The sequence below is a fragment of the Pongo pygmaeus genome, chromosome 3, assembly GCF_028885625.2.
Source record: "Pongo pygmaeus isolate AG05252 chromosome 3, NHGRI_mPonPyg2-v2.0_pri, whole genome shotgun sequence".
Taxonomy (NCBI): Eukaryota; Metazoa; Chordata; class Mammalia; order Primates; family Hominidae; genus Pongo; species Pongo pygmaeus.
The window spans coordinates 131,101,811-131,116,379 of NC_072376.2; the positions used below are offsets into that span (position 1 = coordinate 131,101,811).

Here is a 14,569-nt window from a genome sequence, read left to right on the forward strand (position 1 = left end):
CGAGATTTACATTCCTCACTTGAAGAAAGAAAAAAAAAAATGTTAGAAGCATAAATGTAGGAAAAGCTCCATGCTGCAGGAAGCATATTTGTCATATCTAAGCAGAAGATGTTTAATTAAAATCACTTATTTTCAATTCTTCAAATATAACTGAAAAAGGTTTTGTTACTGACATTACCACTGGTAAGCAGGCACTGATGTTAAAATACTAAAAAAAATTACATTTAACTTGCAGATAATTTTTAGTAGACATCACTTCTTCAAAATGTTATTCAGTATGAAAAACTAACACCAACTCTGTCTATATTAACCATGCTGCTCTTTGACAAGCCAGTCAAACTGTGTTCTTCTATTTACCATGCCAGGCTAAAAAGGAACTCAACCATTTGCAGCCAGAAGCCACATGTGAAGCCCTGCATAATCATTAACATATAATAATATAGAGTAAAAATGACAGGTGATGTTAATTAAATCATTTGCATACATGATCTAATTCTATCCTGGGCTTCTCTGTTTTGTTTTTTACAATTTTGGCAAATGTATATTGTCAAAATATGCTACTACCTCCCAAAGTAAGCAATTAAATCCTAATTTATTCCCAAATCAGAAAATCCTAAGAAAGTCCTGGTAAAGCTAGGAATGGGCCTCCTAATTTAGAATCACCCACTGGGAAGAAACACCACAGAAGAACACTATGTGATGAGCCACCGTAACACTCTGTCGAACTGATATGTCTGAAGAGATGTCTACCCTTTAGAATTAGGTTATAACTGACTTCTTTTCAGACAGTTTTTCAATGTCTGCAAAAATTACAGAGTGGATAGACATATAGCTTAGATCATCTCCCATCTTGACTTTTCCCTCAATAAAAACTGTTGTAAATGCTAGACGGGGACATAATGGCCACATTTTATCCCAATCTGCCCTTCCTCTGTACTGAAAATGAACTTACTGTGGCTCAAGCTGCCAGCATTCTGACCAGAGGGAGTTTAGAAGACCTGGGTTATATTTTTTCATTTCTCCTGAAAACACATTTTTTCTGTATTATAAATGCATGAATCATGCAGGTAATCAAGGCTCTAACAGATTTCCTGTTTTGATGGAACTGTCCCTGTGGGTCCGCTTTTGCAGCAATCTGTGGAAACCTTCTATATTTGGCTTGTGGGCTCTTGGATGAGAGTTTCCAAGTGGGAAATGTTCAGCAGACAGTTGATTACACAATAAGCAAGAGAAAATAGGACTAGGAGCCATCCAAATAGAGAAGCAAGTAGAGACCACAGGAGCCAATATGCCCTCCTAGGGAGAGAATGCGTCTAGAAATAGGGAACTGAGGAGTGAACTTAAGGTCACACTCTTATTTTGCTATATGAGAGCAACTTTTTTCTGATGATCCATTCCCAAATCCAACTCAAAAGGTCTCATTATCTTCCCTCAAACCGACTATTGATTGTGCTATTACCCTTAATTCAGTTCTGTAATTCAAACATCATTCTATGCCCCCACCACCACTTCCAATCAGTGTCTATATTTCATCAATAATTCCTTTATATCTTTTTTATTTCCTTTCCCACTGCCACCATCTTAATTTACTTCCTTGACTTTCTTGTGTGAACTCTGGTGCTGCTTCCTACTTTATCTATTTACAGGTTCCATCCATCACCTCACTGCAGTCTAACCCATAGACAGTGCCAACCTTTTAATCTTTCTAAAATGCTGCCTTCATCCTGGCCTTCCTAACCTTGATTAGTTCCAGTTGCTTCCATATCCCCTGATGTGCCCTTCAGGTACCTGAAAACCATCTGGACTGTCTACCTTTCTATTTCCTATTTCCCTATGGCTGAAGCACACTCACTCCAACCAAACCCCATAATAGTATTGCTGTTACTGTCATTCTTTCCACCTTGAGAGACTTTCTGGCCACTATCTACCTATTTCTATTCCCCTTATTCTTCAATATCAAGTCCCATATCTTAAATAATTGAAAACAAAGCACCTTAGTATATAGCAACTCAATACCTAACTCATACCTACAGGGATCTTATTCTCCTCTGAATTCCTACAACACATCATTTTGTATTTTCATCAGGAACATAAACACCAATTACACTTTAAGCTGTTTGAGCCCTAACCAAAGTCTCTGGACCCCTAGTTTTATTGCATTTTCAACTGAGTCATTTTCCTTCAGCCAAGACCTGATGGAAACCAGCACTCTCTACTCTAATCCCTGGTTGTTGAATATGACTCTCTGGAAAGAACCAGTATATTAGTCCATTCTCACATTGCTATGAGTAAATACCCAAGACTGGGTAATTTATAAAGGAAAGAGGTTTAATGGACTCACAGTTCAGCATGGCTTGGGAGACCTCAAGAAACTTACAATCATGGTGGAAGGCAAAGGGGAAGCAAAGCACCTTCTTCACAAGGCAGCAGGAAGGAGAAGTGCAGAGCAAATGGGGAAGAGCCCCTTATAAAATCATCAGGTCTTGTGAGAACTCACTCGCTATCACAAGAACAGCATGTGGGAAACTGTCCCCATGATTCAGTTACCTCCACCTGGTCTCTCCCTTGACATATGAGTATTATGGGGATTACAATTTAAGATGAGATTTGAGTGAGGACACAAACCCTAACCATATCAGCCAGAGACCTCTAAGAAATTAGACTACACATCCTATCTACTTACTGTTTTTAATGGAAATGCCCATTGGTAGAGACTATCATGAATCCTGATGTAAACCCTCTAAGTGGTCTTTATTGGTATCCCCCCAGAAGTATTTGTTGGCAGTTGCTCCTGATTGAGCCTTAGGTACAGGATATTGGCTTCAGTCCCCATTGGCCAAGATTCTTGTTGATCATGGCTTTCATAATAAACTCCCAGCTATTTTCAGCGGCAATAGGGTTCCCAGGGGTTCATCGGCATCTCAAAGTTTGACTTTGATACTGTTACATTCCCAGAACCAATTCTAGGGGGCAGTCCATAGCAGAATGCCTAAAAATGTTTCTCATCCTTTCCGTAGCATAAGAAAGCTGTTTCAAGGAACATGCTCATCATTCGATGCCACTGCATTTATGGAGCAAGGCAGTGGAATATGACCCTTATCACACTCCTGATCATCTCCTTAGCCTCCTGTAGTGGTCCACTGACTCCCCTAAGGCTCTCTATGGGGTTCATACCCTCAGCAGGAGTAGTACTCCTGCAGTTGCAGGGTAAAGCCTGCCACTTCCTCTTCACTGCATTGAAATTCAAATAATTTGAGAAACAGACAAAATTCAAATATCTTTTTGCTTCTCTCTTCGTTTTGCACAGAATCAGCTAGGCAATCAAGTCCCAAAGATGGCTCTGTATATATCCTATAATTTTCCAAGCAAAATATTCAAACTGAACCCTAGAAGTGATTCAGTCATAGTCATACACTTTTAAAATGTTAAATGCCATTTAACACATGTGAGCATTTTATTATTTAGCTTTTGGGTCTTTCTCATTACCCCGATATAGCTTAAATCCTTCAAGAGTAGAAAACATATATCTTTCTGTTCTCTCACATGGGCTGGCATGGAACTAGCATATGGATCTAGTATTCTAGCATAAAACTAACTCCATGCAACATATTAACATAGAGTACATAGCTAGGTCCACTAGCACTTAACTAAATCTATTCTGTGGGCTAGCATAGAGTTTAGAATAAATATTTGTTAAATAAATGAATAAATACTATATAAAGTATTTATTCCAAATGCTTTCCAAATTCAAAATTTCATTTCTAATTTCCAAATATTACATTTATAATAGTTGTTAGGAAATATATTTAATTCCATTAGAATGCATTTGCATTTAGTTGTTTTTTGTTATTATTTTTGTGCATGGATAGGATCACGAAGATGCATAATGCTTTTAAACATAGACATCATCAGAGCTAATATTTTATACTTAAACAGAAGTTTTTTAACTATTTTATTAAGATAAAATAGCTTCTAAGGATATAACTTCTACCAACTTACCAAAATAAATAGGATATATAGAGTTTTTATTTATGCAGATATACTGATTGAGCTGTCTGTCCAAGGACTAGATTATACAATAGATTGTATTATATAACCAATATTATATAGTATTATATTATATAATATATAGTATATTATACATTATATTATATAGTAGTATATTGTATAATATATTATATATTATATAATACTGTCCAAGGGCTAGATGAAAATTTATTTTAATACACATTCAAACTAAAAAAAAATAAAAATAAAATTAAAAAAAACACTAGTATATTACTACAGGGTTGCAAAACATGGGAAGTCCTGGACAGGTAATATTTTGAAAGCATTTACTGAACCAAATGTGCTTTAAGACTCAAGACATAAAACATGAAGATTGATTTACTTAGGACAATAAGCAGAAGACCTGCCCCTATATGATTTTGTAACATTTGTAGCTCTCTGAAGTATACTCATTAATGTTCTGCTACTTCAAATGTATAGTGACGAATACAGGTCACTATGAAGTCATTGTAAAATATTCTGCTTAAGGCTTTACCGTCTTGCACAGCTTTAATTCACACCTTCTTTTATAATTGCAAAAGGCTATAAAAATTTGAAAAAACTTATCACGAGTGTATATAATTGAAGCAGATAATATATATACAAAGGATGAAGAGAAGATCTCTTACTAAATGACCTTTTATCATTTTGTTGTTACACTTTCTAAAAGTAACAAACCAAGTGGATAATCTCTTTCTTACTATAGGAACTGGCAGGCTTCACACTTGGAATCTGAGGTAATTACTATAGCCTGCAGTAGTCCTTTCAGATGAGAACAGATACTGTGATTTGTGTCTCAAATATTCGTTCTTAGTCATTCCCTAAGAAGCACATTGAGTTGATAATTGACTTCATTTTCTAATGCATGGCAGAATTTGGCAGAAAATATTTTCTTAAAATTATTGCCTATTAGGATTACAGTATAGCATAGACAATTCAATACTTTTTTTAAAGTCTCATTTTTACTTCTTTTTTTTTAATCTCTTAAGATGCTAGAACCTACTAGGCTTCATAAAAGAAGTACTCACTTTGATATTTAAAACAGACAAGTAGCTAAAATAACACAACACCTATTTTAGTTTTAAAATACTTCTTCAACTTTCTTCACTGTTCCTTCCATATTAACATCACCTTCTCTTGCCTAGAGTATGATAGATTGTCCAGGCCCTAGTTAGACCTGAATAATTCACTAGCTTGTGCATCATCTTGCGTGAGCAAAAAGCTAAGTTTCAACAAATTGATTAAAAAAAAAAAAGCTTTTCCTTACTTTTTTCATTTTTCCTTCAGGTTCTCCCAAGACAAACCTGTGGGCTTTTCACTCACACCATTTTCTACAAAGAATATCCAGGGGGTCCTAAAGAGCTGGATAAGAGTATCCAAGGAGGAGAACTTTTCTTCACTGTCGTCCTCAACCCTGTAAGTACTCTATTCTCCAAATAAATAGTGAAAAATGGTAGGGCTGGCAAAAATTACCCTGGCAAAGAGCCTAGGGATTGGGCAGTCATCAGCCAAGCCAATATGAAGTTTTAGCTCTGAAACAGTAGTAAAAACTAAATGGAACCACATCTAGAAATGGGGACAAACCAATTCTACAAGTAGCAGTAACATGAGGAACTCATGGCAGAACCAGGGAAGTGCTCCAGCAGATCCTCCTTTGCATTGCAAAGTGATCAGAAGCTTTCATAGAGAATAAAATTTTTCACCTGTAAAACTCTGCTGTTTCCACAGGGAACCATTTTTTTTTCCATTTAGACAACAGTTACCTCTATTATTATTTTACTATTTAAAGTTAACGTAGAAGCAAAATAGTAGAGGAATTAGGTAAGCAAATATAGTCATATTTTCTACTTCGTGTTAGATTCGTCCTGCTAGGTCATAGGCTGAAGCAGAGCAGGCCTATTTAATGGGCTACTCTTTTTTTTTTTTTTTTTTTTTGAGATGGAGTCTCACTCTGTCGCCCAGGCTCGAGTGCAGTGGCGCGATCTCGGCTCACTGCAAGCTCCACCTCCCGGGTTCACACCATTCTCCTGCCTCAGCCTCCCGAGTAGCTGGGACCACAGGCGCCCACCACCACACCCAGCTAATTTTTTGTATTTTTAGTGGAGACGGGGCTTCACTGTGTTAGCCAGGATGGTCTTGATCTCCTGACCTTGTGATCTGCCTGCCTCGGCCTCCCAAAGTGCTGGGATTACAGGCGTGAGCCACCGCACCTGGCCGGGCTACTCTTTTACTTCTTCCTACTTATGTGTCAGTTCCACAATGAACCATTTGCATATATTTCTGCTTGAGGCAAGTATTAGAAAGTTGTGTAGAGAAAGAACAAGTGGAAGTAAGCTGTATAAGGAAAAGAAGGGATTTTATTTCCCTTTTGAAAATCACTATCATAAAAAGTAAAGCTAAGTTTATTTATCAGAAGATGTATGGGTTTGCCCCTGGCATTGGCAATATTCAAGATGGAAAAAAAAATTATTATTTCCAAATGTAAAAAAAAAATTATCAGTGAAAAAAGTTGGATAAGATAGGGATACATTGAATAAAATTTGCAAAACCCCTCTCTTGACCTTAGTTTTATAGTCCCTGCAAATAAAATTGCAGATAGGGTTCACCATCTACTTGTATTCAAGGAGATTTACTGTGCTCAATTCTGCTTGTATTCATCACTATACCTATGTTTTAACTCCTAGAAAATGAGATAGAAGAAAGAGTAACTCATCTTTGGACAAACCCTGCTCGTGTATTCAAAAATGGGGATAGTTTGGAGGAGTGTGATATTTGGACTTTTGAAAGTTTATCAACCTTCAGATCCCAAAAATACAGATAAGTCTGGTTTGAACATCAGAAATATAATAACTCTTCTAACTTACCTATTTTCACAAATGGAAGTATTTTGAGTCTCCTTATACAGCTTTCTTCTCTTTTTTCCCAATTCAGCCAGTACAGTAATATACAGTCAAAAAGAGTTAAACCAATGCCTGGTTATGAACTGAAGAAGCAGTTAAAACACTCTTAAAATGCTAACATTTTCACTAATAATTTTAAGCACTTTAATCTATCATCTGTAAAAGTCTGATGTTTCACATTTACTTTCATCATAGAGCAACAGGAGTATTAACAAATAATCATGAACTTCTTAAAAGTTCACAGTAGGATTTTATCTCCGAATTTCTAAACCAAATGAGTTTCATTTAGTGTGGAAGAAATTCAAAGTTAAATCATTCATGTATAATGGATTTATACTAAGAATTTCATCCATTTTGTGATAAGAAATATTACATTTTTTATTAATTTAAAAACCAAACTATTGTCTTTGTTTTTAAAAACCTTACAGTAAAGTTTATGTTAATCTTGGACACTAATTGGACTAACTGAGCAAATTCTTTAACAAACCTCACTATTTTTCAGGCCTTTATGAATGATATTTGGCAATTTTATGTCTTGAGGAGGAGATTCATAAGAATAAAGGTGGCAGGTTGGGGGAGCTGCACAAAACTTGTTCTTTCCTGATTCAGAAAACTTACAGTAGACAATTACTTTCAGAAAAAAATTCCTAGACTCAAAATAAATAACAAATCTTGTCAGATGCCACAAGATAGACAAGGAATCCAAAGCTAACGTTATCTGGCATACCAACTCTAATATTGGAAGCAATTCTACTCACCTGGAAACAAGAGGTTAAGAAGCCCACATCTGGATTCAGCCCACGTCTAGCTGGAGGCTGGACTACTATCATTTGTTAGTGATGTGTGTCTTGGAGAACAGAGTAAGGAGTAGTGGCATGTTTCCCATGAATTCTCCATCCTGAAATTAAGTGCTTGGACAAAGTTTGTATTGAAACTAAGGAAGATCCAGATGCAGTAAGGCATGCCAGTTATTTAGCAGATGACATTTTTTATTAGGCCAGGATGGAAATGAGAAAACCTTGATGGAATCAAAGTATACATTAGCTGCAGGAAAGTCATGAATTTCAATTATAGTAGATTTAAAAGATAGCCATTGTAAGTTTAAGTAATACCCCAGGCCTCAATTAGAAGTGCCATTTTCTGAGAATGCCAAGTGAGGTTATGGTTTACTACAAAAGGATGTGTATTGGAAACATGGCACTTAAATACATTCACATACATTTGAGCTGAAAACGAAAATATAAACAGGACTTTAATTAATGAGGGTTTTAAGTTTTTCCCATATGTCAACACAATATCAAGGTGCTATAATAACTTACCAGTATTGGGGTGAGAAAGGGTTACAAAAAGGTGCCCCTCAGAGTTAAACTGGAAAGATCACAGCAAAGGTGAAAAAACGGTTAAACAGAATAACTCTCTGGCCTGAAATGTTCTAATGTTACCAAAATATTTGTCATGTAAAAGAAAGAAGTATCAATCAAGTGAATTTAACAAAATAGAGAATTACAAAGACAAATGTTAGCACTGTCTGGGGGAGAGAAAACTTTGGTCATCTCTAAATGAGCTTTTCCAATGTCACAGGCGTGGACACCTCTCACGTAAGTTGGATGCAGGGGTTTTGATTAATAGACTTTGAGGTGCAGATCCATTTGAGGGAGGTGGACCTAGCAGGTTATCTGAGCCTGGAACCATTGAGATTTCAATTTTTCTAATTCTACTTTTCCTGATCCCAACTGATGACTTCCTCATTATGGTTTACTTTCCCACGTAGATCCCACTATAGGAAAAGAATATGTTAATCATAGGAACTTGTACTCTCTGGGACAATAATTTGCAATATAATTTTATAAGTTTTATTTTAATTGATCAATACTTCCCATGTAACTGAACTACCTGGAAAGAGCCCTCTAATTGTATAGACAGTAATTGTAGAGTATTTCAGTTCCTCTCTAATTTACAATTACCCATTTTAAACTAATAGATGGTATCCTGCTTTTATTTATTGGTTTCATGAACTTTTGCTAATTTGATTCTGCCCCAGAAAAAAACTGACTCTCTCTGCAAGTGTGCTGAATCAGGTTTTGGAGCCTGTCAGTCACAAACAGACCTCAAAGTGTTCGTTGATTCAGGATGGTAATGAGAGTTACCTCATGATATACCACGGGAGAGAGCCACTGGAAGAACCCCAGAGTCACTGCTAGCAACACACAGGCATGAGATTTCTACACAAACATGTAATATACCCAGATACAAACATTCTTGATCAATTTACAATTATACAGAGTACTCATATATATTTTCAAAAATTGTGAGATTCTATTTACTTTAGATACTTAAATAAAACAATATGTAGAAGGGTACTAAGAACTGAAACTTATGAAGATAACAAAAAGGATTAATTGGCAATGACTGCATCTGCCCTCAATAAATAAAACTCTATATAATATATGACATATATACTTAGACCAAAGGAACTAGTAAGACTATAGTGTTCATTTTAACAAGTTTCCAGTTCCACCTATCTTAGGAAGATGCAATAATAGTTAATTAATATGCTGATTGGAAAAGTTCTGGCTTAGACAGGTTTGTACTTCTTGTGGGAGCCATATTATCATCTCAAATGCACTAAACAAAAATGTCACTTTTTTGCTTCAGTGTTCTTATTTCTAATCACAAGATGTTATGAGTCTTTGCTTATGCACTTGTTGAATAAATAGACTCCAGGAATTGAGTCATTAACAACTATAGATATAGAACACTTTGCCTCCCTTCAACACGCTTGATAATAAAGTCAGTGCTTACCTACTAATCCAAAAAAGCAGCTGTGGATTGCCGCAAGATTCATGCTGATGGGCCAGGCGCAGTGGCTCACGCCTGTAATCCCAGCACTTTGGAAGGCCAAGGTGGGCAGATCATGAGGTCAGGAGATCGAGACCATCCTGGCTAACACAGTGAAACCCTGTCTCTACTAAAAATACAAAAAATTAGCCAGGCTTGGTGGCAGGTGCCTGTGGTCCCAGCTACTCAGGAGGCTGAGGTAGGAGAATCACTTGAACCCAGGAGGCAGAGGTTGCAGTTAGCCGAGATTACGCCACTGCACTCCAGCCTTGGCGACAGAGCGAGACTCTGTCTCAAAAAAAATGCACGCCGATACTACACTTGCTTGGAATTCAGGTGAAGCAAATCCCTGACCATGTAACAATATTATGCCTCCTTCATTAAACCATTAACCATCCCACAGAACCATTAGCTAACCCCTGTATGCACACATTTTATTAAATGCTTTTTGTCTCTGTTTCTCAATTTGATATAGCATACTTCCACCATACCCTACATACCCTCCTGCTCAAATCCCTAAAAGTTAAATCTAAATTGTGTTTCTCTTATTATAAACATGGATGTGAATAGAGTGAATATCTTAAACTAGGATTAACACATAGATTGATTACAACTAAAATAAAAAAAAAACAGAATTGACTCAAGAAGGAAGCCTTTATAAAAAGAAATTAACCTTTTTATTGAAAAAAAAATTGTAATTTTATATGTGTATAAATTGAAATTGAAAATTGAAAAAAAATTGAAAAAAAAACTGTAATTTTATATGTGTATATGCTTTTCTATAAAATTCATCTGAAAGGAAATAATATATTGTCCTAATGGGAAGTTTTATGTTTCTTTTTTTGTTTGCTAGTTCTGGAACACATTCTAATAACAGGAAACCCTTTGCTGAAAAATAAATAAATGATAATAACTTTAGACCTAGAAAAGTAAACCCTGAACATGCCTAATATGAGTACTGCCTGAGGCTTGAATTTTAGAAATCCAGACTTAATGCATCGGAATCTCTAGGGTTGACCTGGGGGCTCTGCATACTCACCATGTGCTTTAGGTGAATCTTAGGATCAGGCAAATAGAGAAATATTGCCGAGGAAGAAAACGGAGAAGTAATTTTGGTAATCAAAGATTACCAAAAACTGTTATAGAAATTGTAGACCTAGAATCAAGGTTTCAGAATGGAAAATGACTCCAAATCTGCAATAGAACTTTAAAAAACAGTAAGAATTAATGTTTTCCTAAGTGACCAGAGAACTCTACCTTAAACTGGATTTTAAAATAGTGTTTACTGCTGTTCATCCTAAAAACTTAGTGTAGGGGTCACCTTCCTCAGGAAACCTTTTCTACTCTGATTTAGAGGCCCCTCCTTGCATTTCTATAGCATCCTCTGCAGACTCTTTCAAAGTACTTATTATCGTGCATCATAATTGTGGGTTGTATTAGCCTGTACGCTTGTGGTTGTAGAGAATGTGTCTTTCATTTCCAAAACTATCCCAGTGTCTAAACATAATACCTTGTACCTAGTTTTTTATTTTGCATATATTTGTTAAGGAAGAGAAATTAACTTTTCTAATGACCTGATTTAAAAATAAAAATGAATCTATTCATAAAAGGAAATCCGAGTCCCAGTAAGAAAATTCTCAAGTCAAAAGCATAAGGAAAACCTGTTTCCTGAATTCAATGGGGCTGATTATGTATCGCTGTGTTCTGTTCTTTACACATGCATTTGTCTTCCTGTATAGAGACTCATTTGTGTTGAGTTCATATAGTTTAAAGACTAGAGGCTCATTCAAGTTACCTCAGGTAATGGGACTCCAGAAAATAATATTACTTCAAGTAATGTGGGACTCCAGAAAGCTACACATTCAGGAATCATAGGACCTAGAGGGCGTTCTGAGTCCAAGGTAGCTGTAAGGTCCATAAAAATGAGAATTGCTTTAAAACTTATGAATTGTTTATTATTGAAATTTTTCATTTAATTTTTCTGGACCACAGTTGACAATTGGTAACCAAAACCCTGGAAAAGGGGCCTACTGTAAATATTTTTCTGATGAGGTCGCTTTACTTACAATAGAAATAAAACTTTAAACAAGGTAAAGAAAAAAATAAGAAATGCTAATATTAATCTTGCCTTAGTGCTTTATTTTGAACCCAACAGATGCTTTTCACATGTCTAACTTTCCTTTCTGTACTCTTGACTACATTATATATTCCTTTAAAAAAAGTGCTGCTTGTTTATGGTTTCTGCAGTAGTTAATTAATCTTACAAATGGCCCAATATGAATGCATCAGATATTCTCCATATCAGGATTCCAGTTCTAACTGCTGACTGCCTCATCCGCTGGATTCTCAGGTCGAATTTCCAAGCAAGGGAATCCACTTGCTTCAGCTCACCTTTCTGAGTCAGCCCATATCAGTCCTGGCCTTCTGTGAAATGTCCATTCTTGGTTCATATCCCCACATGCCCCCCACTTCTAAACTATGACTGAGCAATGGCTGCCTGAGAACCATCCTTCCAGCAAAGGCTTGCAAGGGCAGGTGCTATGGCAGCTATCTAGCTTGATCTGAATCCTGTGAGAACAGTCATTATGGTTTCTAGCCAATCCCACAGACTTGGGAGTAAACTGAACCTCTTTGGAGAGGCTCAAAAGATTCATTTTGAAGCTTGTAAAGTCTAAGTAGAATAAGTAGCTCTCTTAGATGGGACCAGCTAATTTTATCATTTTATTATATATATTGCTCCATACCCACTTGGAATGCAAGTTCCAATAGGCATTTATATCTTGTGTTTTGTTTACTCTAAACCTCAACACTAGGAAGAGTTCTGGCATTATAAGGTGCTTAAAAAATATTTTATAAATGAATGAATGAACTTAAATGTCCAAAAGGGAGAGGGGGAGTGACCAGTAGCAAAATAAATTATGTTCACCCTTATGTAATAAAATACATTATGTAATAAAATACTCTATATAATAATGTACATTCAGGCATTTAAAACATGTTGTGTAATAATTTTGACCGGGTGTGGTGGCTCATGCCTGTAATCCCAGCACTTTGGGATGCCAAAGCGGGTGGATCACCTGAGGTCAGGAGTTCCCTGACCAGCCTGGCCAACACAGTGAAACCCAGTCTCTACTAAAAATACAAAAATTAGCCAGGCCTGGTGGTGCATGCCTGTAATCCCAGCTACTTGGGAGGCTGAGGCAGGAGAATTGCTTGAACCCGGGAGGCAGAGGTTGCAGTGAGCTGAGATCGCACCACTGCACTCCAGCCTGGGCAACAGAGAGAGACTCTGTCTAAAATAATAATAATAATAATTTTAATGATGTGAAATATTCACGATCTTCTCAATGGGAAAAGTAAATTACAAGAAAATGAGATATGAGTATGGAAATAAACTAGAAAGAACTCAGCAGATTGTTAGCAGTAGTTATCCTAGATCAACAGTTGAAGATGATTTCCATTATCTTCCTCTAATTTTTATAAAATATCTATAGTGAACACCTATTAGTGTTATAACCAGAAACTTCATACACATGTACACACACAGAGACACAACACACATAGAGTTACACAATAAATGCTACATTAAAAATAATAATAATCACCTAATAGTGATGTACATAAAATGGAATTATTTTGTGTTGTTGGCATATCAGGAATAGAATTTCTATTTACTCAGTTCCAATTGTTCTGTATCTGTAAGTCTCATATGTTGCCTAACACCTGCCCCACAGTGTGATTATTTGTGTGTGCATCTTTTCTACTGTATAATGGGGCATTCTTATTACAGAGATAATCTGTGTGTGTTTCATCTTTGTGCTTTCCATTGTGTCTAGATCAATGTTTGAATCTAATAAGAAGTTGCTAAATGTATTTTAATGATTGACTAAATGCATGAAGAGTTATATTTCAGGGGCATGACTTGCTTTAAGGTATATCCAAATGTGAATAGCAAGCCTAGTTTTAATAAAACTACGTTTGGCAGAGTCTCTGCTTGCAAGTAAATGAAATTTAGACTTCAGAAAATGTTTGAATGGCCCTAAATCTTTAGCAGGTTTTCATAAGTGATGATGAAATTTACCTGACACAGAACAAAGGACTATTCAACTGGAAAAGATCAGGAAGGTTATCTATCAATCTTCTAATTTTTGATGGAGAACTAGAATTCCAAAAAGATTATTTAGTTTGCTGCAGGTCACTTCTATAGTATTCCGACTAGAACTCTGTTCTTCCTGACTCTTAGTTCACCGCTTCACCCCCTACAACACACTGTTTCTGCACTCCTGGCTAAATTGGTCTTGACGTGATGCACATTCCTTCTTAATATAAGTCAGTGACCTGGTACTGGGAAAATCTGTGAGTGGTTTAACATGTCAGGCTATTGTCTAAGAAAAAGCAAACCATCTCCATGTAGGGTTAAAAAGCAAAAAATTAGTGCTTTTGAGAAAAGCTGTAATAAGCACTTGCAGTTAGGGAAAAATGTCTAATGTACTTTTAAAGAACTACGAATAAAGAACTATGTTCTCTTCATCTTAAACCAATACATTGTATTGATGTTACTTATAAAATGGTAAGACTTTTAAATTTATAAAGCCAAAACATTTTATTTCATTTTTTTGCTATCCTCCATATTAGCCCTATTTTTCTATTATTAATGTTCTTCATCACTAACTGTGGTGTTATATACAGCAGGTCCTTAAATAATGTTGTATCATTTAATATCATTTAGTTATAATGTTGATAAGGCAAAAATCAGTTCCCATCCAGGGCCAATCTGTGTGTAG

At 36.0% G+C, this 14,569-nt stretch overlaps 1 protein-coding gene across 3 annotated transcripts in view; it reads left to right on the plus strand.

The window, feature by feature from the left end:
* Positions 1-14,569, plus strand: part of LOC129035728 (bifunctional heparan sulfate N-deacetylase/N-sulfotransferase 3) — a 224,059-nt gene that overhangs the window by 103,003 nt on the left and 106,487 nt on the right. For all 3 annotated transcript variants that reach the window (XM_063664056.1, XM_054486497.2, XM_063664055.1), the window contains exon 6: positions 5,335-5,463. In XM_063664056.1, coding sequence (XP_063520126.1) covers positions 5,335-5,463 — 129 coding nt within the window. The remainder of the gene's footprint in view (positions 1-5,334; positions 5,464-14,569) is intronic.